General features: G+C 37.6%; 15 protein-coding genes across 15 annotated transcripts; 12 read left to right on the top strand and 3 right to left on the bottom strand.

Annotated features, from left to right (window-relative positions):
- Positions 1-718: 718 nt before the first annotated feature.
- Positions 719-1,643, top strand: B0P05DRAFT_66845 (uncharacterized protein). The gene is made up of 2 exons (XM_051583823.1): positions 719-847; positions 889-1,643. The coding sequence occupies exons 1-2, from the start codon at positions 753-755 to the stop codon at positions 1,352-1,354; spliced, it is 561 nt and encodes a 186-aa protein (XP_051435714.1). The 5' UTR covers positions 719-752; the 3' UTR covers positions 1,355-1,643.
- B0P05DRAFT_66920 (Rtr1/RPAP2 family-domain-containing protein) lies at positions 1,486-3,403 on the bottom strand. Its single transcript, XM_051583824.1, has 3 exons — positions 2,719-3,403; positions 1,936-2,676; positions 1,486-1,887 (listed from the first exon to the last, which is right to left on the bottom strand). Exons 1-3 carry the CDS (start codon positions 3,201-3,203, stop codon positions 1,617-1,619), a joined length of 1,497 nt encoding a protein of 498 aa, XP_051435715.1. The 5' UTR covers positions 3,204-3,403; the 3' UTR covers positions 1,486-1,616.
- Positions 3,404-3,441: 38 nt separating this feature from the next.
- Positions 3,442-4,183, top strand: B0P05DRAFT_578896 (ubiquinone biosynthesis protein Coq4; the record flags this gene model as incomplete). The annotated part of the gene is made up of 2 exons (XM_051581888.1): positions 3,442-3,559; positions 3,603-4,183. 2 exons carry the CDS (start codon positions 3,442-3,444, stop codon positions 4,181-4,183), a joined length of 699 nt encoding a protein of 232 aa, XP_051435716.1.
- Positions 4,184-4,296: 113 nt separating this feature from the next.
- On the top strand, positions 4,297-4,759 carry B0P05DRAFT_538743 (uncharacterized protein). The gene is made up of 2 exons (XM_051577873.1): positions 4,297-4,484; positions 4,529-4,759. The coding sequence occupies exons 1-2, from the start codon at positions 4,335-4,337 to the stop codon at positions 4,634-4,636; spliced, it is 258 nt and encodes an 85-aa protein (XP_051435717.1). The 5' UTR covers positions 4,297-4,334; the 3' UTR covers positions 4,637-4,759.
- On the bottom strand, positions 4,729-6,207 carry B0P05DRAFT_603516 (ATP-dependent RNA helicase uap56; the record flags this gene model as incomplete). The annotated part of the gene is made up of 3 exons (XM_051583296.1): positions 6,181-6,207; positions 5,852-6,084; positions 4,729-5,804 (listed from the first exon to the last, which is right to left on the bottom strand). Exons 2-3 carry the CDS (start codon positions 6,078-6,080, stop codon positions 4,729-4,731), a joined length of 1,305 nt encoding a protein of 434 aa, XP_051435718.1. The 5' UTR covers positions 6,081-6,084; positions 6,181-6,207.
- Positions 6,208-6,627: 420 nt separating this feature from the next.
- Positions 6,628-8,979, bottom strand: B0P05DRAFT_636833 (ARS binding protein 2-domain-containing protein; the record flags this gene model as incomplete). The annotated part of the gene is made up of 5 exons (XM_051583631.1): positions 6,628-7,710; positions 7,760-8,350; positions 8,399-8,573; positions 8,697-8,703; positions 8,919-8,979. 5 exons carry the CDS (start codon positions 8,977-8,979, stop codon positions 6,709-6,711), a joined length of 1,836 nt encoding a protein of 611 aa, XP_051435719.1. The 3' UTR covers positions 6,628-6,708.
- A 64-nt stretch (positions 8,980-9,043) lies between these two features.
- On the top strand, positions 9,044-12,352 carry B0P05DRAFT_538748 (uncharacterized protein). The gene is made up of 9 exons (XM_051577874.1): positions 9,044-9,253; positions 9,297-9,503; positions 9,551-9,796; positions 9,837-9,939; positions 10,002-10,108; positions 10,218-10,418; positions 10,465-11,479; positions 11,527-11,726; positions 11,767-12,352. Exons 1-9 carry the CDS (start codon positions 9,062-9,064, stop codon positions 12,142-12,144), a joined length of 2,649 nt encoding a protein of 882 aa, XP_051435720.1. The 5' UTR covers positions 9,044-9,061; the 3' UTR covers positions 12,145-12,352.
- Positions 12,353-12,626: 274 nt separating this feature from the next.
- Positions 12,627-14,969, top strand: B0P05DRAFT_603517 (uncharacterized protein; the record flags this gene model as incomplete). The annotated part of the gene is made up of 6 exons (XM_051583297.1): positions 12,627-12,851; positions 13,020-13,587; positions 13,708-13,771; positions 13,821-13,942; positions 13,988-14,206; positions 14,252-14,969. 6 exons carry the CDS (start codon positions 12,627-12,629, stop codon positions 14,563-14,565), a joined length of 1,512 nt encoding a protein of 503 aa, XP_051435721.1. The 3' UTR covers positions 14,566-14,969.
- B0P05DRAFT_538762 (3-hydroxyacyl-CoA dehydrogenase) lies at positions 14,970-16,170 on the top strand. Its single transcript, XM_051577875.1, has 4 exons — positions 14,970-15,048; positions 15,099-15,315; positions 15,361-15,839; positions 15,884-16,170. The coding sequence occupies exons 2-4, from the start codon at positions 15,213-15,215 to the stop codon at positions 16,112-16,114; spliced, it is 813 nt and encodes a 270-aa protein (XP_051435722.1). The 5' UTR covers positions 14,970-15,048; positions 15,099-15,212; the 3' UTR covers positions 16,115-16,170.
- A 24-nt stretch (positions 16,171-16,194) lies between these two features.
- B0P05DRAFT_538766 (uncharacterized protein) lies at positions 16,195-16,996 on the top strand (the record flags this gene model as incomplete). Its single annotated transcript, XM_051577876.1, has 2 exons — positions 16,195-16,355; positions 16,402-16,996. Coding segments are annotated over exons 1-2 (548 nt in total), but the record flags the coding sequence as incomplete, so codon positions are not given.
- Positions 16,997-17,001: 5 nt separating this feature from the next.
- Positions 17,002-19,573, top strand: B0P05DRAFT_489806 (armadillo-type protein). Its single transcript, XM_051575302.1, has 7 exons — positions 17,002-17,233; positions 17,277-17,676; positions 17,725-18,084; positions 18,125-18,313; positions 18,356-18,522; positions 18,567-18,785; positions 18,829-19,573. Exons 1-7 carry the CDS (start codon positions 17,063-17,065, stop codon positions 19,282-19,284), a joined length of 1,962 nt encoding a protein of 653 aa, XP_051435724.1. The 5' UTR covers positions 17,002-17,062; the 3' UTR covers positions 19,285-19,573.
- A 2,047-nt stretch (positions 19,574-21,620) lies between these two features.
- B0P05DRAFT_538777 (uncharacterized protein) lies at positions 21,621-21,909 on the top strand (the record flags this gene model as incomplete). The annotated part of the gene is made up of 1 exon (XM_051577877.1): positions 21,621-21,909. A coding segment is annotated over one exon (211 nt), but the record flags the coding sequence as incomplete, so codon positions are not given.
- A 2,724-nt stretch (positions 21,910-24,633) lies between these two features.
- B0P05DRAFT_67252 (uncharacterized protein) lies at positions 24,634-25,370 on the top strand. The gene is made up of 2 exons (XM_051583825.1): positions 24,634-25,029; positions 25,085-25,370. Exons 1-2 carry the CDS (start codon positions 24,684-24,686, stop codon positions 25,108-25,110), a joined length of 372 nt encoding a protein of 123 aa, XP_051435726.1. The 5' UTR covers positions 24,634-24,683; the 3' UTR covers positions 25,111-25,370.
- On the top strand, positions 24,881-25,584 carry B0P05DRAFT_538783 (uncharacterized protein; the record flags this gene model as incomplete). Its single annotated transcript, XM_051577878.1, has 1 exon — positions 24,881-25,584. A coding segment is annotated over exon 1 (269 nt), but the record flags the coding sequence as incomplete, so codon positions are not given.
- Positions 25,585-25,610: 26 nt separating this feature from the next.
- Positions 25,611-25,985, top strand: B0P05DRAFT_571026 (uncharacterized protein; the record flags this gene model as incomplete). Its single annotated transcript, XM_051581353.1, has 1 exon — positions 25,611-25,985. The coding sequence occupies one exon, from the start codon at positions 25,611-25,613 to the stop codon at positions 25,983-25,985; it is 375 nt and encodes a 124-aa protein (XP_051435728.1).
- Between the last annotated feature and the right edge of the window lie 131 nt (positions 25,986-26,116).

Genomic DNA, 26,116 nt, shown 5'->3' on the forward strand with positions numbered 1-26,116 from the left:
GCATCAGCTTACTTCTAATACCCACTCTGAATACAGACCCCCTTTATCGCCTGAACAACAACGTGTGTTTGATATGGTCGTCAAAGAAGGTCAAAGCTTGTTTTTCACAGGTTCTGCTGGTACAGGCAAATCTGTCTTGTTAAGAGCCATTATTGATACTCTAAGGACGAAATATGGTAGCCAATTGGCCGTGACCGCATCAACAGGTATTGCTGCTTGTAACATCAATGGATGTACCTTACACAGGTAAGATTCCATGCACAATCATAGCTTGTTGACTCTATGTAGCTTTGGAGGGATTGGTTTAGGCAAAGAAAGTATAGCAGAACTCGTCTTGAAGATCTTGGCGAACAAGAGAGCCAAAGAACGATGGCAAGAGACACAAGTATTGATTATTGATGAAAGTAAGTAACATATACATGTTGGCTTGATATTCATTCACTGAGTCAGTCTCCATGGTGGATGCTGAACTGTTTGACAAGTTGGATGGTATTGCAAGAGAGGTTCGAAGGATTCCAAAACCATTTGGTGGTATGCAAATTGTAGTGACGGGTGATTTCTTTCAGTTGCCTCCTGTCAATCCAGACAGAGCATCCAAATTTGCTTTTGAAGCAAAAGCATGGCGCGATGCTGTCACACAAACAGTGATGTTGACTCAAGTATTTCGACAAAAAGACGGAAGTAAGTGATACTTGACACAGATCACATATAGACTCAATCCCTTCTTAGCCTTTGTAAGGATACTGAATGAGATGAGATTGGGTAAATTATCAGAAGAAGCGATTCGTATATTCAAATCTTTGTCAAGGACACCTAAAGGCGATACAGATATTGAACCCACAGAACTGTTTGTATATCTCTTTCTACTTCTTATACTGACTTGAATAGATACCCACTCCGTCAAGAAGTAGATGGATCCAACAAGAGAAGATTAGATGAACTCAAGGGCAAAGTAACAGAATTTAAAGCGATTGACAGAGGTGATCCACGCAAAATTGCTTCTTGCATTGCACCTACAGTCATTCAGTTGAAACTCCATGCTCAAGTTATGCTGCTTAAAAATATTGACTCTGATCTTGTGAATGGCTCACTTGGTATTGTGGTTGGCTTTGTAGGCAGAGGAAACTATACAAGCAAGAAGATGTGTGAGAAATTAAGGACACCTCAACGTCAAAAGGAAGTCATGATGTTTTCTGGTCGTACAGATACTGAACTTGATATGGAGGTTCCCTATCCTATTGTCAAGTTTGCTGAAGGACGCGAAATGCTATTGGAGCATGAATCATGGACTGTTCAATTACCAGGTAAGAAAATACAAGAGATAATAGACTTATACAACACACAAAGGTGGTAGAGAAGAAGCTTCGCGGTCACAAATTCCATTGATGTTGGCTTGGGCTATTTCGATCCACAAGAGTCAAGGACAAACACTCGACCGTGTTAAGGTAGATTTAGGTAAAGTGTTTGAAAAGGGTCAAGCTTATGTGGCTCTTTCTCGAGCTACGAATTTAGAAAGACTCCAAATCTTGAATTTCGATCCCTCTAAAGTCATGGCTCACCCGACTGTCACTCGTTTCTACCAAACATTAAAGACAATTCATGCCTAAGATTTTTATTTAAATGCTGGCTATTTTTAATACACGAACACAGGCATCTACAGTATCTATTGACTGATCAATAGCGTGACAGCAACTTTCGAATGCATGCTTCCAAGAAGCGTCTTCTAATAAAATATCTGCTAATGATTTGATCAACACTAAAGAAAGCATATAACATTGTGCAGCATTCAGTGCAACCATAGAAGCATCTGATAATCGAAATGTCTTGATGACATTCACAATATCATCTTCCAAGTTCTCTTTAATGTCTAATTGTGCTCTCAGTGTGCTATAACTAACATAAAGATCAGTCCATAGTCACTCTATGATGACTTACGTGTCAAAAATTCGCTCACTAAAGATTTGTCCTCGTAAATAGACTGCTTCGTCTACTAAATCATTCTCTTTTAATAGAGGTGCAATGTCAATACGCTGCTTATTGTGTTGGAGTTCATGCAGATAAGTACGTGTTGCCTTTGTTGTCATATGGTCCAACATGGTCCAAATAGTACCAAACAGAGACAGTTCAGGTCCCTTCTTTTTCTTTTTGATAGGCTTCTTGGGGTTTTGTGTAGTTACTTTGATGACGTTGGTATCTTTTGGTTCCTCTTTTGTGGGTGTTTGTTGAGCAGACGCTTTCTTTGTTGGCTCTTGTTTATCCTGAATAGGTTCTGTTAGTTCTTGTTTATCCTGAATGGGTTCTATTGTTGACTGTTTATCCATGTCCATGTCTTTCAGCATCATCATGGTCTCAAACATAGCATCATGATCTTCTGGATCTTCTGGAGGTTGTGTCTTGTCTTTTACTTCTTCTGACTTGTTCTTCTTTTTCAAGACCAAAGTAGTGGGTTTGTTTTCATTCTTTTTGATTTCAATACGATAACCTTCAATGGAGTCATAGACACCAGCATCCAAAGGTACTGTAGAAGGTGGTGCCACTGTTGTCTTTTCAACAATCTGTAATGTGCCTTGTGTATCCTTTGGCACTGTGCCTAATAAATGCTGTACATAGTCCTGTCGAATCTCCTGACTTGATTTGACTTGCTTTGTTTTTTTCTTTTCTTGCTGAATAGCCGTTCTAAACAAGATGAATACAGATGTTATGCATAATCATACTTACTTGAAATCTTGCTCTTTTGTAATGACATGGGCTTTAGGAATCACATGCAAATCTCGAAACCATACAGGTTCTTCTGATAATTGCATCATGTAATACTTGGACTTTTGATAGCATCCTTCAGAACAATAGTTTGCAAGTTCAGATTGATCGTATACTTTGCGTTGAGATAAAGAAATCTTGTATTTTTGAAGTGCTTCTGTCTGAGGTGACTCTCCACATAAAGGATAACCACACCATGCTTGTACAGCACGCTCTTCTACAATCTCCTCATAGGTCTTTGGTTGTAAATAAGTGACTGCGCGTTGGAGTGTATGTGCTGATATTTTAGAGTGTGAAAAGAGTTTTTCTTGCCATACAAACACAAGTTTTTCTGTCTTGTTACGTTGTTCTGCACTCTCTTTTACAAGCTTTTGTTTGGGTGTGAGTTGTTTCTTTTTACGGCGAATGATTCTTTTTTTAGGTGGAGTTGTAGTGGGTTCAGTCATAATGAAAGAAAGAAAGAAAGAAAAAGAAAGAATTCGGTTACCGAAGTTCTTCCTCTTTATTTTTTTTTATTTTTTTTTGCCCTTGTCCATTTGCTTTCTTTTGTTTATGCAACGCATACGTTTATTCAGTCGCCAACATCTTCCAGCTGTTCGTATTTATACTCGCACTTTAGCGACGACTCGTGTGTCAAGTAGATCAGAAACAGGTAAAAAGAAGAAGAAGATAAAGAGTTAACCCATGCCAGATCACACTAAAAAAAAGCTATATGATACACATATACCTATTTCCAATATTGAAAGAACTGTGCTCACTATTGGATCAGCCTTTGCTGCTTTAAACAATCCTTTGCGTGGAGGTAAATGCATCCATTGTTTCTGTTCTTATTCACATTGTATAAGATATGGTAGCTGCACTTGGAGAAACAACAGGCCGTCTTTTTCTAGCCCGTATGAGGGATCAAATGCTCAGTTCGCCTGTCGGTAGACGCATCTTACGCGAACGCCCTAGCATCAATACACGCACCATCGATTTCGACAAACTAAAGCAAACGTGTGTCCCTGGTACATTTGGTCATACGTATATCCATTGGCTTGAAGATCAAGGCGTGACACCTGATACACGCTGTGATGTGCATTATGTGGATGATGAGGAACTTGCCTATGTCATTAAACGGTATAGAGAGATCCATGATTTCTTTCATACCCTGACAGGCTTAGGTGTGACAGTAGAAGAAGAGATTGCATTGAAATGGTTTGAATGGGCACAAACAGGATTGCCTATGACTATGTTGGCTTCTGTCTTTGGTCCTTTAAGCATGTCGAGTGTCGAGCGTAAACGATTGTATGCAGACTATGTTCCATGGGCATTACAATGTGGTGCTTCATGTACACCTTTAATGAATGTGTATTATGAAGAACACTTTTATACACCTTTAGATGAATTTCGTCAACAACTGGGTGTTGTCTTGCCACCCAAATAAATAAAAAAAAAAATCGTTCCATTTTAAGCAGCCAATCGTATCTCATTTATGCAACAATGTGTTTCAGTCGTCAGTCCACTTTTCCTTTTTTTTATGCGAGTATTTAATCCACTTTTTTTTTTTTTCTTATTTTCTTTATTCTTTTATCATCATGTTTATTAAATCAATTACTTCAAGAACTGCTTCTCGTATGACGAAACGATTCACAGCCTATCAAACAGGTAGTGAAGGTGCCACTGCTCAATCTGGTTCTTTTGGTCAAAAGGAAAAAGCCATTGAAAATCAATGGGCTCGTGCACATGTAAGTATTTACAATAACAAGAAAGTGATATTCATCATTACTAGGATGCTGAAAAACTCAAGATTCTTCGTGAAGCTTTAGCCAAACAAGAAAAAGAAACGGCTCACTTAAAAAAGAATATTGAAGACTTGGCAAAGAAGCATACATCTTAAGATATGGGTGAGAAAATAAATAACAATAAAAAAAAGCACCGAAACAATTCTTTTATTTTTTATTTTATTTTATTTTTTTTTTTTAAAGGACTCTAAGCAGTCATGTAAGTGTTGATATCAACTTCTTCAGGAAGAGATTGAATGTTGATTTCGAATCTGCTTTGCACAGAATTCAACACTTCAGTGTCTTTTTCATCAGAGACAAAAGTAATACCTAAACCCTTTGTACCAAAACGACCAGCACGACCCACACGGTGCAAGTAAGAATCAGCACTGTCAGGCATATCATAATTGATGACAATATTGACACGTTCAATATCAATACCACGACCAAAGATATCTGTGGCTACCATGATACGCTTTTCAAAGTCCTTGAATGACTTGTAACGCTTAATACGCTCTTCTTGACTCATTTGTGAGTGAATACAGATACTGGGGAAATTACAGTCAGACAAGATACGGTTAAGTTCATTGGCACGGGCAACAGAGCGAACAAAGATGCAGACTTGGTTGAATTCTAATGTATCCAACAAATCATTGAGTTTACGGTTCTTTTCTTTCTCTTCCAACTTGATGTAGAACTGTTGAAGACCGTGTAATGTCAATTTGGCTTCATCATCGACATAGATTTCTAATGGATTTTGCATGAATTTCTTACAGACAGGACGCATTTCTTTAGCAAGTGTGGCAGAGAACATCATGACTTGTTTGTGGTGAGGAGTAGCACGGAAAATGTCTTGTACATCACGACGCATATCTAATTGTTCCAGCATTTTATCACATTCATCTAAAACAAAGTGCTTGACAGAGTTTAAAGGCAAGTGCTTGTCACGCACCAAGGCCAAAACACGACCAGGTGTACCCACAAGGATATGAGGACATCTAGCCTTATCTTTAAGGATTTCAACATCCTTTGTCATAGGCACACCACCATAGAATACTTCAGTACGAATATCAGGCAAGTACTTGCTGAAACGAGCATATTCGTTCTTGATCTGGAAAGCCAATTCACGCGTATGACACAGGACAATCACAGAGACTTCACCATTCACAGGTTCAATTTGTTGAAGGGTAGCAAGCACAAAGACAGCAGTCTTACCCATACCAGACTTGGCTTGACAGAGAACATCCATACCGAGAATAGCTTGAGGAATACATTCTTGCTGGACTATGGACTTTTTTTTTAATATACGGTGGATGGTGCTTGTGAATTACCTTCAGAAGGGTGTTCAAAACCACAGTCAACGATACTTCTCAAGAGTTCAGGCTTCAATAAGAAATCACGGAAACCAGTCGAGTGAATACCAACATAGGAACCTTTTTTGTCTTTTTTATCGTCTTCCCCATTTGTTTCAGGTTCATTGGTTGTGGGCTTTTGATCAACTAAATGTTCATCTTCTTCTTCGTAATCAATAAGATCATCGTTATGTTCAACAGAGGCCATTATTCTTTTTTTGTGTGTGTGTGTGTGTGTGTGTGTTTTAATGAAACGCGTCATTTTGTGTAAGTAACTTGGTCAATACATGATGCGTTATATTATTTACCTTGGTTTTGTTTGAAAGGGGTTTTTTTTTAAAAAAAAAAAAAAGAAAAGAAAAGAAAGAAAGAAAAAGCCAAAAGAGCCGTTAAATTACATTAGACGCATGACGTTGCTTGTTGGGTCAGTGAGGAGTTTAAAAATCTATTTAAAGTAATCTGAACTGTGTGTATTATTGGACTATTGAGCATATCATTAAGTTATTTTCAACAGAGTAATGTTATTTGAGCTACTGCTTCGACACAGTTTTAGGGTCTTAGATAGACAGAAGACACTACTTGTACTTCTTTATAGATTTCAATTAACATAATTGTTCAAAAGGTCTGTAGCAGCAAGAAACACACATTTTAGATAAAGTGCATAAATGTACATGGATGATTGGGAAGAGAGAGAGGAACATTCAATACTCAACGTGTGTGCGGACCTCTTTTTTGAAGAATTTCACATCATTCAAGGGTATATAAAGAAGATGTTTGGGTTATTTACTATTATCAGATACTATTTACAAATAAAAAAAATACAAGCAATCAAATGTCTATAATCCTCCGTCGTCTGAAGTAGAATCATTATTCTCTTCGTCGTCTTCATCATCGTCATCAGAGGCTATCAAAGGCCCTCTAGCCAAATCAGCTATAATTTGCTTTCTCCATCGCTCTGTTCGATCTCTTTGTCTCAATAATCTGTTCATTTGGTTGTTTTGTTTCTCGGCCTTGGATTCAATCTGAACAATATGTTGCTTAAGCCTTTCAATTTCTTTCTCTAGTGCTTGAAACTTGCTTTCTTGTGTCTTACAGTTTGAGCAAGAAGACAATGGTGGTAAAGAAGGTAATAAAGAAGTTTTCACAAGTGTTGCTGTTGTAGATTGTACAGGAGAATGGGGCACCAATGACTTTGTGTGTAACGGTTTGTTGGTTATCTTGGGTGATGGTATAATAATTCGTACAGGTGAAGAGGGTGAACTAGAAGATGATGCCAGTTCATCTTCTTCGTCTGCAAACTCTTCCTCTTCCTCTTCCTCTTCTTCTTGTTTTTCTTGTTTTGTATCTTGTCTATGATCATGCTCCATATCGCTTTCATCTCCGTCGCTGTATTCTTCTTTATTCATTGAATCTTCCATTGTCATATCTTCTTCTTCTTCTTCTTCTTCTTCTGATTCACTTTGGTTGGGTCTAAGATATTTTTGTGCATTTTCAATCATTTGAGTACTATTTTGACTATGATCTCGCATGCGTTTCCGACTTCCTGCCAGCAAGATAGGTATACGGTGTTCTTGATCTGTACTCTCATCCAATTCTTCCTCATCTGACTTGGTATTTGAATTAACAACTGTATCTTTCTTTTTATAATTTCCCATTGTCAAACAACCCGAGTATTTCCCATTAGGTGAATGAAAGTCATACTTATTACCAAGTAAATAGTCAAAATAACAATCGATTTTGTAACGATGCATCCAACGCTTAACACGCTGTGCAAATTGAGGACGACCTGTCATGTCTTGTAAACCCAACTGACCCACTAATTGAGACCAATTTTTGATCTATAAACCATGAATGCATTGAATTTTTTTTTAATATATAGTTATGTACCTCTCGTCTATGCAACTTAAGTACAAGTTGATAGATATCCCAAGTAGAATAAGTGATATCGGCAGTCTTGGGAACCGAGCAAAACTTGCGTTTAGCATAGACCAAACTCTCGATACCATCTCCTATATAACTCTCATCATGGCTCAGGACAAATTGAATATAACCTTCTGCAATATTTGCTGCTGTCACATTATCGCCATGGATGGTCAATTTGTTTCTTGTGGGGGTGTTGATTGTTTGTTCGGGAACTCTCGTAGACTTCACCTTATTTCCATTGTTGCTAGAAATTTCAATTGTAGCCGAACTTGGCGTACTGATCATGGAAGAAGGAGAGCTTGGGGTCCCCATGGGAATCATATGTGCTGATTTTACTGTGGCTATCGTTTCCTCGCTCTTTTTATCCTCCATAGGCTTTGTGGAAGGCAAATTAAATGACTGAAAAGCACCTTTATTTGCAAAAGTAGTGGGATTAGGTTGAAAAGCTGGTTTTTTATGCATAAATGATACATGCGTTGACGTTGTTTCCTGAGTTGAGTCGATAAGTCCATTATTATCGCTATTGAAAAAGACGTTATTGTTCATCCAGTCCGTCTAGATGAAGCAACATTAGTAAGCAGTAACTAGAGTCTCTTTACTCACATTGGACATAAATAGAAAAGAAGGCTGGTCCTGTCTATTGAAGCTAGAGAAGACATGAGATGGTGAAGATGGGTCAATGACTGTTTGTGGGAACAAGCTGTTATTTGAAGGCGTGGTTGTTTGAGTACTCAATCTTGAAGAAAGTGCGTTGGCTGCCTTATTCTCTCCAGCAGTTCTATGGACGAGATCAGACAAGTTCATAATAGCAGTGTTCAAGAAATAAAATACAATGACCAAAAATGGCAGAGGAAAATTATACTGTTGCTCATCGTGCCAATATGATTTGATTGCTTCTTACTTTGCATCTATTCAAAGTCAGCGAAAATACACACACATACACACACACACACACACACATATACATAGGCAATTGGAGAATATCTTATCAATGATACAGGAAAGATAAAGGTTCTAGCTTTTTTCTTAATATTATTATGATAAACATACTTTTGACAAATTTCTGAATGCAATGGTTCACATCATTTGGTTCTGAACAATGTTTCTATGACCTTAAGCATACGAGGGTCTACCTTGAGTAGCACTCGATGTTCGCAAAATTCAAGTTTTTCCTTTTCGGTCATTTAAAAAATAATTTTAATAAGTTGATCTGAACAATCAAACGTCAAACTATCTCTTTTCTTTCTTTCTCTCTTTCTTAATACAATGAACATTCATTCTTATTGTTTAGAATCAAGCTACTCTCAAGCCATTGAGGGGTTTCCAGAACTGGAAATTGCTCAATTTAAGCCTATTGTTGGCCATCAACATGATGCATTGCATGTCTTGCTAACAAGTTCAAAGAAAGATTTGATCTCAAATGCTTCAAAATATATTCTACAGAACAATCCAGTCAAAGTAAGCATTCATCTAACTGTTCGAGAGATTAAAGAACCATTAGTCCATCTTGACAATTGATTCAGTCAACATGAAAGCACTCTTTCATACGGAAATTAAAGTATCATTAACTCGGATCGCACAGCAATACAACATCAAGATCAAAGTAAATAGTTCTAGTCTTTCTTCAAACCCCAAGATATGTTTGTTGGGATCCATTGATGCCATTGAGTCTGCCCGTATCCGTGTTCTTGTGATGTTGGATCAATTGGTATGTATGTATATACATACATAGGCTTACTTATTGACACTTTATAGTCTGGCTTACATGTTGAGAAATTAGATCAGATCCCTTACTATCTTCACAACCTCATTGCTGGCAGAAAACATGTCCAACTACAGTCAATTATGGAAGAAACATCCACCAACATTTACTTACAATCACCATTCAGTCATGTTTGTACCGAGAAAGAGATGCAACAGGGTATTGTCTATTTGACTGGCGAGTCGATGCCCGGATTAAACAGAGCCAGAGATCTTTTAGTTAAACTATCCGCACAAAAAGTAAGATCATAATTCAATTTCTGAAGCTTATTTTGTACAGCTTAAATCCTTATATCATAAAGACTCAACCATGGATACACGAAAGATTGACTGGATATTGTTATACAAGCGATCTCAATTAAGAAAAATTATGATAGATAATGGTAGTATTTGTTTGATTTGAAAGAAAAAAAAAAACAAATATTTAAATTCTCCTACTTTTTAGGATCCTTCTTTTCTTTTCCGGCACTAGGGGCAGGCAGTAACTTTGTTTCTATTTATGCCGAGAATAGAGTTAATGTTGAGCGATCTATTCGTTTATTAAATTATTTGGTATATACTATGTAAAAAAAAAAAAAAAAAAAAAAAAAAAAAAAAGAACATAGAAAAAAAGAACATTGAAAAAAAAAAAGATTAAAGCTAACACTTTTCTTTTTGTTAGATATCCACTCTTTATGAGGCTTCGTTTGATTTAACTGGAAGTTTAAAAAACATTGATTTATCTGCTTGTTTATCTCAAATATCTCAAGAAACCAATGCTTATGTTACTTTTGATGCTGAGAATCACAAGATTAGCCTGTTTGGTATAGAAAAGCAAGTCAAAAGTGCTTACCAATCACTTGCTGAATTACACTTTTTTAAGGTATTAGACGCACAAGAAAATCCAAAACTTATTTTCGTTTTGATAGGAAAAGCATACATTTGCTACTTTCTGTTTGGAACTAGCGACTGACCAACTTGAATTTATCAGTGGAAAAAAGAACGGCAAGATCAATAAGATCATGAAGACCTGCACTGTCAATATCCGGTTTAAAGCAACCAACGAATACAACTCATGCATCATTGTCGAAAGTTCCAATCATGCCAACGCCTTTGAAGGGCTTACCTTACTCCAAGACGAATTACCAGCAGAGACCTCCTTTTATGTGCCTGAAATTTATCATCGCCGCATCATTGGCGTAGCTGGCAAAAATATTCAAAAAGTCATGAAAAAGTACGGTGTCTATGTTAAGTTCTCTGGTGCAGAAGAGTTTTCTTCTTTGGGTGGATACTTTGAAAACGAAGACAATGTCGTTGCTCGTACGCCCATGAAGAACCAGATAAATCTGGAGAACCTGAAACAGACTGTCACTGAATTCATTGGGTTTCAAAGAGACAGAGATTTTGTCAGTACATGGGTGAATGTTCCATATGCTATGCAAAGAACAATCTTACATCAATTTGGTAGTCAATTGCGAGAAATGTGTCGCACAAACAATGCAAAGATGTGGTGGCCGGAACGTCTTGGTACAAACCAAGTAGTGATTTATGGACCTCAAACACAATTACCTACTATCGCTTCATTTTTATCTTCAGTTGTCAAGATGGAAGAGCATGTAGTCATTGCTCACACAAATGACCTTGAGGCGTTTTTGCTAGACAAATCTTCTGGCAAAATTCGAAAAAATATAGCCAAAGTAACCAGTTCTGTTTCTTTAGAGGATATTGCGATCTTGGACCAGTTTAACCATAGAGACGAATGGCTTGAATTTGCTTGGATAAAGGATACTAAAGACAAGATCATCGTACTTCGTTTGTCCTACTGTCCTTCATCTAAGGAAGATTTAAAGAAAGCAAAAGAGGCGATTCAAGACATGATTGAATCCAAGCATTTGCCATTTACAGAGCCTGTTTTTACTGACAAACCATGCACTCAAACAAAAGGTGAACTATTCTATTTCTTTATGTAACTGACACACATCCAATTCTAGAATCGAATCAGTCACCAAAAGACGCAGTAGTAAAGAAAGACGCATCAACATGTTTGTCATCAGCAGATATGGAGCCTATACATCATCCACTTGACATGCCAGTGATGAAATCGTTCTCAGTTGCTTCAAACTCATTACTATCAGCACCTTTCCCAAGTGGAAAGAACATCTGGTCATCGCCTGAAACACAACCGAACAATGTAAGCTATTTATTCTATCAATCCCTATTTACTCATTTAGATGATTTTACCAACGATACACATGAGACCAATTGAGTTGTATCATTCGTTCTCTATACCCCATCAACAACATATGTTTAGCCATACTATGGGACCTTTGTTTCAGCAATCAGAACAACCAAAGAGAACTAGATCCAGTGTACCTACAATTGGTACAAAACATCATAGCCAACAACAGCATCACCATAATTCATGGCCCGATATATTCTCAGGCAGTCGCGATCTCTTTGATACATTGCCTTCCCGGAGAGCATCCTCAGCAAATGCAACACAATATGCATTTGAGCATTATCCAAATACGAGTACATCGCTTTCTTTTCATCAACAAAACAACAGTAAGTTGGATCAAACAAAAGCCATTATTTATCGCGTTTATTAGTGTATCATTCACCTTTTGTCTATCCCAATGCTACAATAGCTTCCAATACATCTCAATTTCAACGCCGCCGTCAAGATTCCTTGGGATTCAAAATTTAGGGTTCCATCAATCTATACCCCATTCATTTATTGTGTAATTAAACTCCCCATTAAATGGGAAAAGAGAAATTTTTATTGTGTTATCCGAATAAAGAGCTGTCAAAATGCCTGACTCTCAAAAGAAAACCCAGTTACCAAAAATAAGAGACAGATAGAAGGACAGGAAGTTCTTTTTCTCTTTACTTTGCTCTTGTATTCTTTAGAGTTCTTTCTTTCAACTTAGTGTCATTTTTTAAAGAAAAACATCTCACGCCAAGGTAAATCATTTCCCCTATTTTCCAATTATGGTCAATTACCTGAATCTATTACTAAATGCTTTCCCACTTGATTTCTGTACTTTAAAAGGACGTTTTTTTTTTTGGTTTTTTTCTGTTTTATATAGCAATGACCATCTTTCAATCGACCAGACAGCCAATCTCTATTCCTGATATTGACATTTATTCCTTCTTATTCAGTCCAAACCAATTCAATAGAACACGCTCTCCTGATCGTCCCTTATTAATTGATGGTGTGACTGGTAAAACATTATCATTCAAGCAAGTCAGAGCATTGACAAGCAAGATTGCACTTGGATGGAAAGAAAATATTGGATTAAGCAAAGGCGATGTCGTTGCTGTATTTGCACCAAATCAATATGATCATGCTGTTCTTTATTTCTCTTTACTGGCTGCTCAATGTATTGTTAGTCCTGGGTAAGTCATATCTATTGATATTCGGTCTCTCATTTTTCGCTTTTTATGCAGTAATCCAAGTTACACAGAAGGTAAATACTTAAAGAAACACTTGTTAACTCATGCCTTCTCGTCCCATATAGCTGAATTTAGCCATCAAATACAAAAATCAGAAGCAAAAGCCATTGTGACAATACCTGCACTTCTTCCTGTTCTACGAAAAGTCGCTAAAAAAGCAAAGATCCCAGAAAATCGAATCTTTTTATTTGGTAATCAGACCGTTGGCCATGCTCTTCCCTTTACTTTGATTGCTTCAGACCATCACAGCCTTATTCAACTTCCTATCGCCAATATGAACCCAGCAGAGGACTTGGCTTTCATTTGTTTTTCGAGCGGAACGACAGGTGTTGCCAAAGGTGTGATGCTCACCCATCGTAACTTTGTATCGCAAATACTCACTGTCTCTGACTTTGAAGGGACAGACAACAATCAAGAAGACGACCTCTTGATTGGATTTCTGCCCTTTTATCATATTTTTGGATTGACAACGCTTGTTCTTCGTGCTTTTTACTCTAATACACCTGTGGTTGTTGTGCCCAAATATAACCTTGAGACAGTCTGTCGATTGATTGAGAAATACAGGATTACAATTGCACCTATTGTGCCTCCAGTCGGTAAGACTTCATGTTGAAAGCAACGCATGCTCACTCTATCGATAGCTGTTCAATTAGCCAAGAATGATGTCGTATTGAAATACAATTTATCCTCACTTAGAATGATCACAAGCGGTGCAGCACCACTAGGTATTGAGCACATTGAAGCGCTTCATTTACGTGTCAAGGCACCTGTCAGACAAGGGTAGGTTAATTGTCTCTAGAACATGTTGCAAACTCACGTCATGCGGTAGTTATGGTCTCACTGAAACTACAGCAGGCTGTATGTATCAAAAGATCGGCAAAAGCCCTGCAGGTGCTTCTGGTGTATTAGTTGCCAATATGGAATGCAAACTAGTGGATCAAGAAGGCAATGGTAACACACCCATCACGTGTTTAGAGTACTCAATGTATCTGTTAGAAGTCGGTCCTGATCAGCCTGGTGAAATTCTTTTTAGAGGACCTATGGTCATGAAAGGCTACTTGAATGATGACAAAGCCAATGCAGAAACATTTACAAAAGATGACTGGATGAGAACAGGCGATGTGGCTATATACGACTCAAAGTCGGGCGAGTTTTATATCATTGATCGCATCAAAGAACTGATCAAATACAAAGGATACCAAGTGGCACCAGCAGGTAGTGTATGTCATAAGAAATGAGACATTCATCTCTATGTTGTAGAACTCGAAGCGTTGTTGATGAGCCATAAAAGTGTGGCGGATTGTTGTGTGGTTGGTGTGTATGATCCTATCCAAGCAACTGAGCTGCCAAGAGCTTACATTGTGCTTCAGCCTTCTGTACTTGATAATCAGTCTACTTTAAAAATGATGTCCGAGTTTGTGGATGGTCAAGTTGTGAGCTACAAAAGACTAAGGGGTGGAATTCGATTTATTGATCAGGTGCCCAAGAGTGCAAGTGGCAAAATCCTCAGGAGACAAGTTAGAGAATGGGTAAAAAAAGAGCAACAACAGGAACATGAACGCGCTCGTATCTAATAAAAATAAATGCTTTAATTACAAGACGGTCTTTGTGACGGTTGAATGTCATGTCCCCAAACAATAGAGCTCCGAAAAAAGTATAAAAGAAAAGCAAAACGAGACTTGAAGTTCTTTATACTTACCTGGGTCGTGTATCTGGGATCAAGAATACCAGATATACAGCGAGAATGGTTGTCATTGCACAGCGACGGCTATTTTTGCTGCGAACATCCTTCGGGACGTCTCGAGATCAAAATTTTTGTTTGGGGGGAATACGTGGTTCGCCGCGCGTTCCCCTGCCTTGTCTAAAGAAAATGAAAAATTACCTAGAAAGTCTTTATCTCCTAGTTCGCACGAGCACGTGATGAATATGTTTTTTCCACGGTCTAATCTAGATGACATTTCTAATTTGTCTTTTCTCTCTCTCTTTTTTTCATTTCTCAATAAATGTCATTTGTTGTATCAGCTGTAAGCAGACTTGCCTTAAAGAACCACGTGAAGGTAAACAATGTATAATACAGCATTGTTTATTTATCGTCAAAATTGAATAGGGACAATTCAGGGGTATCTCTTCGGCTGTAAGCAAATGATCATCGTATCTATAATTAGCTAACACAGAATAGGTGGAAGGTGTCAAGAAGTTGGGTATTATTGGCTCGGGACAAATGGGTCTTGGTATTGCCTATGTTGCTGCCAATGTTACTCGTCTTCCTGTTGTACTTATGGACATCAACCAAGCACAAACAGAGAAAGGCATGCAGTTTTTTGGTAACTAGAATGCTTATGCCGAGAACTTTTAACAAACTATAACAGACAAACTTCTCGCTAAGGATGTCTCTAAAAACAAAATAACTGCTGAACATGCCAAAATCACGCGTGAATTGGTCTCCACCACCAACAGTCTCTCTAATTTGAGTGATGTTGATTTTGTGATTGAAGCTGCTTCTGAAAATCTCAATATCAAATCTGCCATTTTCCGTGATTTGGACCAAGTATGTAAGGCAGATAGTATTTTGGCTACCAATACTAGTTCTATCAGCATTACAAAGATTGCAGCTGCTACTAAGCGTGCTGAACAAGTGATTGGTATGCACTTTATGAACCCTGTGCCTGTCATGAAACTTGTAGAAATCATTCCTGGTTTGGCTACTCATAATCAAGTGCTTCAGACCACGCGAGATTTGGCTAGTGCTATGGGCAAGACGACTACTGTAGTTCAAGACATTCCTGGTTTTGTTGCTAATCGTCTTTTGATGCCTTATATCAATGAAGCAGTCATGCTCTTGGAATGCGTAAGTAACCTACAACATGAATCATTCAACTGACATCATGATAGGGAGCTGCTAGTGCCGAAGACATTGATACTACTATGAAGCTTGGCACAAACATGCCAATGGGTCCCTTAACTTTGGCTGACTTCATTGGATTAGATACTTGTCTTTCTATCATGAAAGTACTTTATGAAAACACAGGTGACTCCAAGTATCGCCCAAGTGTTTTGCTTCAAAAATACGTGGATGCTGGTTGGATGGGCAAAAAGAGTGGAAGAGGCATCTATAGTTACTAATAAATTGACTGATTTAAATTCAGCTAGTGATTAGCATCTACCTAATAATAACAATCCTATTCTTTTGGTTTACGTGTATAAACGACTTACTCCTTCCTTTTAATTGAACTTTATTTTTATTTCCCTTTTTTCTTTCTTTCTTTCTTTCTTTCATCTATATCTATATATATAAATACCTTCCTTTGTATAAAATTATTATTATGCAGCACCAAAAAGACCGACACTATCTTCACTCTTTAAGGTAAATAAGAGAGAAATAACAAGATGAGTTACTAAGCTGATCGTAGAGACTTGTGTGAAGTAGCTGAAGAAGGAGACTCAGCATTGGCCGAAGAGTACAACCAAGGATATGTAAACCATGTATTGAATACAGTGTCTTTTAACAAATCGATGGAAGCAAGCGGGCGTTCTATTGTGCCTGTGGGCCGTATACGTGCTGGAACGATGCCTTCCTTAGCCATGAAGCCTATGCCACCACCAGTGCTTCCATCTAATTCGTTATGCTTTTTGAATAACAGACATCGATCTGGCTCCTTAACACTGCCAAATACATATAATTATTGGCGAAATATTGCGGAACCTTCTTCAGAATTACCACAGGGCGATGATATTGCTCGAACATTAAGGTCGTTGGGTCTAGATGATGATAAGGAAGACTCAGAAATTCATGGAAGTCCATTATCATCCACTTCAGCCAGCTTAAATACACCTTCTTCAAGAACTACATCAACCCCTTCACCGAATATATTACCACAAAAAACAAGCTTAAGGAGTCGATCTTATTCCGTCAATAATACATCCACATATCAAAAACATTCAGCCCCATTTGTGAATGGTATGTATACACCATCAACACCATCAACACCATCAACACCACCACCACCACCACCATCAACTTCAACAGAATCCTTACCCACCAGTCGACCTAGGGCATCTAGTACGGGTAAAATGGACTATCATGCTCGAATGGGACTGTCTTCATTATGGAAAATGCAATTGGATACCTTACATGATGATTTAGCCGATTCTCCTTCTGCAGAACCTTCGCTTTCTTTGGGTGATTCTGAGTTATTAGCCAATATGCTTCATCATAATCCTGGCTATCAAGCAGATATAGAGGTAAGAAATACATTGTCATGATAGACACTAATGCCTTTGTTAGAGTAATCAAGCCAACAGTTTTATTCCTATTCCAACTAGATCTGTATCTACATCAACCATGGCTAATTCTCAGCTAAATGTGTCTCGCTCGTTATGGATTGGAAATATGGATGGCTCAATCACCATGGACGATTTGACTAGCTTATTTTCTTTCTATGGTCCTATTGAAAGCATACGTTTATTGTTAGAAAAAGAATGCGCCTTTATTAATTTCTTTCATGTTGAAGACGCTGTTCGTGCTAAAGAAGATGTCTTGACTAATTTAGGGGGAAGAATAGGGTCTTGTATCATCCGTATTGGGTATGGAAGAGCAGAAAATACATTGACTCCTTTTTCTATGCATTCACCAGCAACAACGCTTATAGAACAACCTGTTGTCTCTCAACCTACTCGAGCTCTTTGTAAGTTAAAAAAAAAGGATGTATTCGCATAAACTGACGTATGTCAAGGGCTAGGCAACTTACCTTCAGGTGCTACACAATCTGTTTTACAGAACATCTTTTGTTCGTTCGGGACCATTGAGTTCATTCGAGTATTGACTCAAAAGAATTGTGCCTTTGTGAATTTCGAAACAGTTAAGAGTGCAAGTACTGCTCGTGATGCTCTCCTGCAACACGAATTGAGCGTAAAAGAGCTTTGGGGTATTCGATTAGGTTTTGCCAAGGTGCCTTTAAGTAGTAGCAGCACAAAGACAAAACCATCTGTTTCTTACGTTGACACCTCGCTTGAAGATGAAAATATCAATCAAGAGATATGGATCATGATGAAGGAATTAGGAGCTAATGAGAATGCAAAAAGCATTGTTAAAGGTAATTCAGTTTTTTTTTTGACGTTGCTCATGCATAGTAGCCTTTCAATCGTTCTCATATCATGAATCGATCCCTTCTGTGCCTGAATTTGGATTGAAAAGGAAACATGATACAGTCAAGCTGAGAGAAATAAGAAAAAAACTAGACACGTTTACGACAAAAGAAGACACTAAATACGCTGATGCGATTGCTTTAGATTGTATGAACGAAATTGCAGAAATATGCAGTGGTATGTTATATAAACCATGACTCTCACTCAATTTATGCATAGATTACATTGGAAATACTGTTGTTCAAAGGCTGTTTGAAAAGTGTTCCGAGAATTTAAAGACCATCATGCTTGAGACAATAGCGCCACATTTGGCTGCTTTGGGTGTTCACAAAAATGGCACTTGGGCAGCACAAAAAATCATTGATTCCTTAACAACGCCAAAGCAGGTAAAACCAAATGATATGTCCTCCATACATACTAACGTCCCTAGTTTCAAATGGTATTTTCTCATATTCAACCTTATGTACCGCCTTTGTTACTCGATCAATTTGGAAACTATGTGGTTCAGTGTTGTCTGAGACTTGAAGGAGATACTCAATTCATTGTCAATGCTATGGTTGAAAAATGTTTTCATATTGCTCAAGGAAGATTTGGTGCAAGAGCTATTCGAGGTATTCTTGAGGGCGATTTGATGAACCCTTTTCAAAAGGTAAGTTGCACATATGTTTCTTTCGTTGATTTTAATGATGTAGATATTCGTTTCTGCTGCTTTATTACAAAATGCAGTGTTACTTGCTACACACTCTAATGGAGCCCTTTTAATATCTTGGTTTATGGATTGTCGGTTGATGGAGAATAGACATAAATTGCTGGCATCACAGCTCTCATTTAATTTAGCCCAAGTAGCAACTCACAAACTTGGTTCCCAAATATTACTCAGGTTGGTAAACCAGAACATAGAGATTAAAGCCAAGCAATACATCTTAAATGAGTTACATAATCAAGAGACTCTGAAAGAGATTGTATCAGACCATACGCGCGGCTTGAGCTTTGTACTTAAGGTGTTGTCGAGTGAATATACAACAGTAGAAGAGAAAGCAGATCTGAAAGCAGCAGTGTGTCCCATATTAAAGCAACTTCAAGGTGCTGAATTTAGAAAAGCATTGGTTGAAATCAGTGCTTTAAAATCGGTGAAGACAGTTCAATGATATGCTTCTCTTTTTCTCCTTTTTTTAATTTGGCCGCATAGACATTCTCCTTTGTATTTCCCTATTGAAAGAGTGACGTTATTTGGATCACAAAAATAAATGCCTCCTACCATCCTTTTAAAGTGTAGTCTCCACTGCTTAAACGCAGATGTGAACCGTGGATAGGTAGACGACGCTGCTTATGCTTTCTCTTTTTTTTTCTGATACATATAAACTTCAATGCACAGTCAGTTAAGAAAAAAGTGACATTTTAGATTGTAATCCTCATTCGCTTTGCTTCTACCTAACCAGTACGCCTTCATTTTCACATATTGTATTAACAAACTCTTATAATACACAATGATATCTAATTGTTTTTTTTTATTAAGGTATCAGTGGCTGATAGAGCCCCCAAGTGCATCAATCATCTTTTAATTCCTTATGTTTCTTACTCAGGAAGGGCTTTTTTGCTGCTACCCTTTTTTTAAAGCTCATCTCATATGCAGCTCCTTCGAGATCAGCCACTTATTGCACTTGACAGGCAACTGAGTTTGGATTTGCTCGAGTGAAGTGGTTCTATCACACTTCACTATATTTGCGAGGTGTCTTTTGTCTCTATCGCTAAAGGGCTTTGGTCTTCCAGAGCCTTCTTTTATCTCAAAGGTGCCGCATTCTCTGAATGTTTTGATTACTTTGTGCACAGTTGTAGAGGAATTTTAAGACTGTTAAAAATTTGTCTTATAATAAACTGGCTTCTCCAGCGGTCAATAATAACAGCTTTTGTTTCGTTCGATAAGTGATGCATTCAAGATATGGATTTGAAATGAGATTAGTAAAAGAGATGAGCATTACACGATACTGTTCAATAATTTATTACGATTTGATTATCGGAGACTAATTTCAACTTTCTGCTGACGTCATTAAATTCCAATTCCTTCAGTATCCCTAGTTAGCCCATTATGCATGAATATCTCTTTTATGTAGAAACTATAAAGAATACACACTCAAACAGCAACAAATCAACATAAGAGAGTATTCTACTTGAAGAAGACCAGCACCACAGACATCAAGACTTTTCATACTTGGTATTTGTTTTGTTGTTTGACTTAATTGAACTCTGCAACTGTTTTATTTTACTAGATTCAATACAGCATCCAGGTCATGGTATATATTATGGTACCTTCTGTTACCATCATTTCGCAACGGATCATTGTAACAGAGCAAAGAAACATAAAGTATACTATAATACGGTGATATAGCTGCTCATCGCCCATGCCTTCCCTATACGGACGCATGGCTATAGGTTGTTGAATAGCACTCTGTGTCCAACTTATAGAAGAGAATAGCATAGCTAGTCTTGGCTGAGATCAATCAGTGCGACGCACTCTCGTCAAAACTAATCACTGTTCGTTTCGATCGTTCGTCCGTGTCTCTGCAGCCACATGGCTACGACGGGTTGAATACTACGTCCTTGTGCGTAGCCCATAGTCGTAGAGGAACCTTTTTCAGGTGGTTGATACATGAAAAAAGCGGGTATACCTGTAGTTGGGCATACTATAATACGGTGATATAGCTGCTCATCGCCCATGCCTTCCCTATACGGACGCATGGCTATAGGTTGTTGAATAGCACTCTGTGTCCAACTTATAGAAGAGAATAGCATAGCTAGTCTTGGCTGAGATCAATCAGTGCGACGCACTCTCGTCAAAACTAATCACTGTTCGTTTCGATCGTTCGTCCGTGTCTCTGCAGCCACATGGCTACGACGGGTTGAATACTACGTCCTTGTGCGTAGCCCATAGTCGTAGAGGAACCTTTTTCAGGTGATTGATACATGAAAAAAGCAAGCATCTTTATGTTTATTAGACCATCTTCAATCACTTTTTTAGCACTTTAGAATCAAAGGCAGGGCTTTATGATATGTAAAATTAAGTTAAAGACAAATTTTTCTATGTGTCCTATATCTATAGATATGATAAAACAATGGGTTGCTCTTCACTTAAGCCAGACCGAGACATACCGTCTATCAAACCTGTATGTCGTATTTAATAAAGAATACTTGTGAAGTCAATCAGACTAAAGATATTGATTTAATTTGTTTCAACTTTGCGATATTTGTGCTTTCAGAGAAGCCTAATTCCATTGTCTTTATCTCACTCTGACTCGAGCCCGAGAGACGATTTATAGTATTGATTAGTGCCTTTATTCAGTTACTTCTTACAGTTGGGGAAGTCAAAAAAAAAAAAACAATGAAGGTGATCCTTCAGTCCAACTTTAAATAAGAAAGTTCGCGTAAAAAGACCGTCGCGACTAATCTTTGCGAACTTGCTTCTTTTCCTTAATGCCTAATCAGAAAATATGAGTTGCGATTACTTTGAAACTACCAACTGTGAGGATTGGACTCTTGATGCTGCTTTCAGATCTTACATGACAGTGTTCCAATCAAGTCGTATCTGTCTAAATAAAATGTCTGAAAAGTTGAGATCTTTTGCTAAATCACCAAACTGCAGCACAAAGGCCAGGAAGAAGGCAAAGGCACTCGAGAGAAATTTCAATGTAAGTTTATAGATATGGCCTCTGCTTCTGCATTACGGTTTACTTGTATTAAAAGTGTGATCAATAGACGTTCAAGAAATCAATCTTTGACAAGGTAAAATTTCTCGATCTACACTGTCACTCCGAATTCTGTACTGGCAGCACAATTGCTATTATGGCTAAACTCTTTCTTTTCTAGACCTCCATTCAGCAACAAACAGCCTCACAAAGTACCATAATAATTCGTCATAACACGGTACATGGTGTTCAAAACATTGCTAGTACAATCTCTCAAAAAAAGCAAAAGAAAAGAAAGATTTCTTATGTTGAGGAAAAAAAGCAAGAAGACAAAGAGCAGGTGCAAGAAGATGACGAAGAGGTAGAAAAAGAGATGGGAATAGGACTTCATAACCCAAATGAAGCTGATCAAGAAGCTTTATTAGACATTGAGAGGGAAGAAGCTTTGGTAACTACAAATCTTGTATGTAGTTTGCGTACAAAGAGACTAAGGCCTTTATTTAAAATATGAAAGGCGCAGATGATGAATGCAGAAGCAGAAGATTCGTTTGAAAGTATCGATCTCCATCCGCAGAGACAGTACTGGTCTTCATATCTTGAAGGCAATGGTCAAATAGATTGGAGTAGAGCCGATCAAAGTGAACCCTTGGCTAATGAGGTATCTGAGATTGCTGGAGAACTTGAGAAATATCGTAAAAAATCAGTGATTGGCGCAAAGTACCACAAAAACCTGAGCGATCATAGGATCCTGTAAGTAGGCTCAGCTTTTATTCTTTATCGTGGTATTACTGAAATGTCCATTGAATAGATCCCTCTCCTTTATTTTTCCCTTCGTTCATCGGGAAGTAGGCCGGGACCTTTGTGTATGTGTTGATGGTGTAGATTGTGATATCTACTGCTCTGCTTTGCCGATCGTTAAACATCAGCATTATAGTCTGGTTGCTGACGCTTTGGATGATCTACAAGAGGTAGCCATAAAACTTTTTCGAACGTTTCTATTTCTACTTTCTTCTGTTTACCTGTACTGACAGCAACGAAATTGTAACTCTTCTAGCTTGACGACTTTTGTAGAGAACAATCTATCCAAAAGCACATTCCTGCCTTGATAAGAAACGTCTTGTACAATTTTCACAATCAGTTGAGACAGTGGACAGTTTCTGCTGCTATGACCGAGAATGAATTTGCCGAACAAGCCATCTTTACTTTGGTTCTGCCTCTTTTTCAGTACAAATCTGATTATTCGATCTCCAAGTAAGTTTACAATGTGCGGCGATTACGCTATGCATCAAAAAAAGCAAGCTGAAGACAAACTTTTCTATGTGTCCTATATTTATAGGTATGACAAAACAATGGATTGCTCTTCACTTAAGCCAGACTTGCTTGTAAAGCTCAATATAGCAGTAAATTGCCAGGTCGATTTCTTTACCGTCGAAATCAAGAAGCCTAACGGCAATTTATGTAATCAGTACGAGTCAGACTTTGTAAAGATTCATCGTGAAATGAAGCTTTTGATAGATAAGCAAGTGGATCTCGGAGTGAATGACCCAGTATGTTATTCAATCCTTGTTGAAGGTAAGTTTTTTTTAGATAGTTTGGTAGGAAAGAAGAGATTTTTTCCACGCCGCTCTTATTTTTGACTGATGTCTGAGAATGCTCTGCTCATTTAAAGGCTACGATATCTCTGTTCTTCAGATGAAGTTGGAGTACGATGGAGAATACAGATCAAAACTTATGGGTAAATGTCGCACTATCAGGGACCGAGATGACTTGTCGCTGCTTGGGCGCTCTACAAATCTGTTGCTTTTGTTAGATGTAAATTCCATTGAAGTAAATCACAATAATGTAAAATACTTATAATGCTACCTCTAAAATATAGGAGAAGCTAAGAGAGCTAAGTCAAACAATTAAAAAACAAGGAAGCAAGAAGAAGATTTTGTCGCTGAAAGACAAGTTCAGACGCCCATCTTTTGACAAAGTTACTAAGTTTTGTCAAAAATAAAAAACCACTTAATGTTGGGATTTTAGTACTTAAAAAATAAAAAGATCAAGTAGTTCTCAGTCTTTGGTGTTTTATTACTCAGTTCTAACGAGTTGTAATATTTTAAACGCTGGTGGATAACTGAATCTAGCTCAATAAGACGAAATATAGGCTTTTGTTAATTAACCATCTCGGCCTAGCAGACTGGTAAAAATCGGTTTATGCCAACAGATTTAACCAAACAAAAATTTGGTTGAGATTTGATAAAAAGTAAAGGAACAATTACCAAACTTTTTTTGTTCATATCACCAAAATCTGATTCACCAAACAAACTTTTTATTTGGTTCAGCTATTAGTTAGCTACTTATTTAAACAAAGATCCGTTTGGTTATGTAAAAAGCAATGGTTGGTATAACTCGTCTTTTATTCGTTTACATCAGCAGTATTTGGTGCCTTACATATTGGATTATAATAATAAAAAAATGTTATTATATACATTTATCTCAATACTTTACTTAATTAACACATCTTATTATAACATAGTATAGTATATAACTATATAATAGATAGGCTTGTAAACATTTACTCCGATAATGGATTATGCTAAATACTTGACGCTCATATTTAGTCATAAGCCATAGTCATGTTAATCCAAAGTAGCTCAATTGAAAATACATCATTCTTTAAGAAGCATCAATCTAGCTACAACATATATTTTTGCATAAAAAAAAAAATAATCAAAATACCCACAAACTGCGTTTATTAACATAGACTGTGCTTTTGGTATTGGTTTGAAAAAAAAAAGCGATTTGTGAAAAACGAGCTTTTTGGCTACTAATCCAAAAGGTCCCATTCATGAGAATTGTCTTTGAAAACTTTTAATCAAATCATGGTTCTTTCGCTTAATTATCAGAATGATAACCGTAGGACCTCCCCGCAAGGCGGTTTAACGTTGGATTTTAGTCACAATTCAGGCAATCAATTACTTTCTTATCAGTCCTTTAAAGACGCTCTTAAAGCTCAAAAACGACATATCTTTGAAGTGTCACAAAATGTTGAGAATGGTGGTTTCAAACCTCTCAAAGCCTATTCAACTTTTGTGGAAGCCAAAGAACGAAACTCCATTGTAATCGACTGTGTTCAATTTTTGGGCATGGAATTTAAAGACAAGTCTTTACTCAAAATATTGCGCGGACAATTTCCTAAATGCCTTGGCCTCAAATCTAGAGTAATTGGTAAGAACAAAAGAAAGACTATAGAGCTTGGCTTCTCGACTGAAAACGCATGTAGAGACGCTCTCCTTAAAGAATTTTTAGTGAATGGAAAGAAAATTGAACTGAACAAGACCCTTGACCATTTTGCAATGGTAACCAACATTGGTATTTCTGAAATTCCTCTTATGGGAAAAGAAGTATTGAAGACAGCATTGATCAATACCTTTGAACGCTTTGGCGATATTTTGAACATTGGTGTCTCTAAATGCGCTGACTCCGATTGGTTCACTGGTCGCGGTTTTGCTACACTTAATAGGAATAAATCAAAAGAAGTAACATATACAGCTGAGCTCGGCCCCTCAAGTGGAACTTGTAAGTTTTCCAAAAGTATTACTGAACGTCGTTTGGTCTCAAATGAAGCATATTTGCGCTGACTGTCATACGGACGAACACATCAAACTTGACTACCCCAAAGAGTCAGAAAGCTATGTTTCCGCTGCAAGATCCCTAACCACTTGCAAGCGAAACGCTCTACGGCACCTTGAAATCGTGATCTCAAAACAAACAAAACAGGAAAGTCTGGACCTGAAGAGGAGTCAGATATGACAGCTGGCTCTAAAAGTAACAATGCTGCAGGAATTAGACGAGAAATCAATTTGCTCGAACTACTCAAGAATGATCCAAAGCCGCAGGCAGTAGAAAGTGAAGCGACTATTATGGAAGAAGTAGTAGATTTGGAGAACAGAAGCGTAATGATGAGTAGATGCACCAGCGAATCGAGCCAGCTTATGAAGGAAACTGTACCCATCAAGTCAGTTTCTATACCAAGGAGCTCCAGAAGTCAACAAACTAAAAAGCTAGATGATATTATCACCCGAAGACACTCAGTCAGCTCAACTATTAAAGAGAAAAGTAAACTAAACATGACAATTACAAAGCGCAACTTGGAAGACGCTTCCTTTCCTGAAACAAGATAATCTTTGACTCCAAATACAAAAAGACTCTGCAAAAACATTGAAAGTGAAATTGTTACTCAAATGTCTTCTCCTTTTCCTAACAATGATGGGGAGAAAATGGATGAGCTGGACTAAAAGCTTAAAAAAAGATG

Source organism: Gilbertella persicaria (genome assembly GCF_025201335.1).
Source record: "Gilbertella persicaria strain CBS 190.32 chromosome Unknown B0P05scaffold_16, whole genome shotgun sequence".
Classification (NCBI taxonomy): Eukaryota; Fungi; Mucoromycota; class Mucoromycetes; order Mucorales; family Choanephoraceae; genus Gilbertella; species Gilbertella persicaria.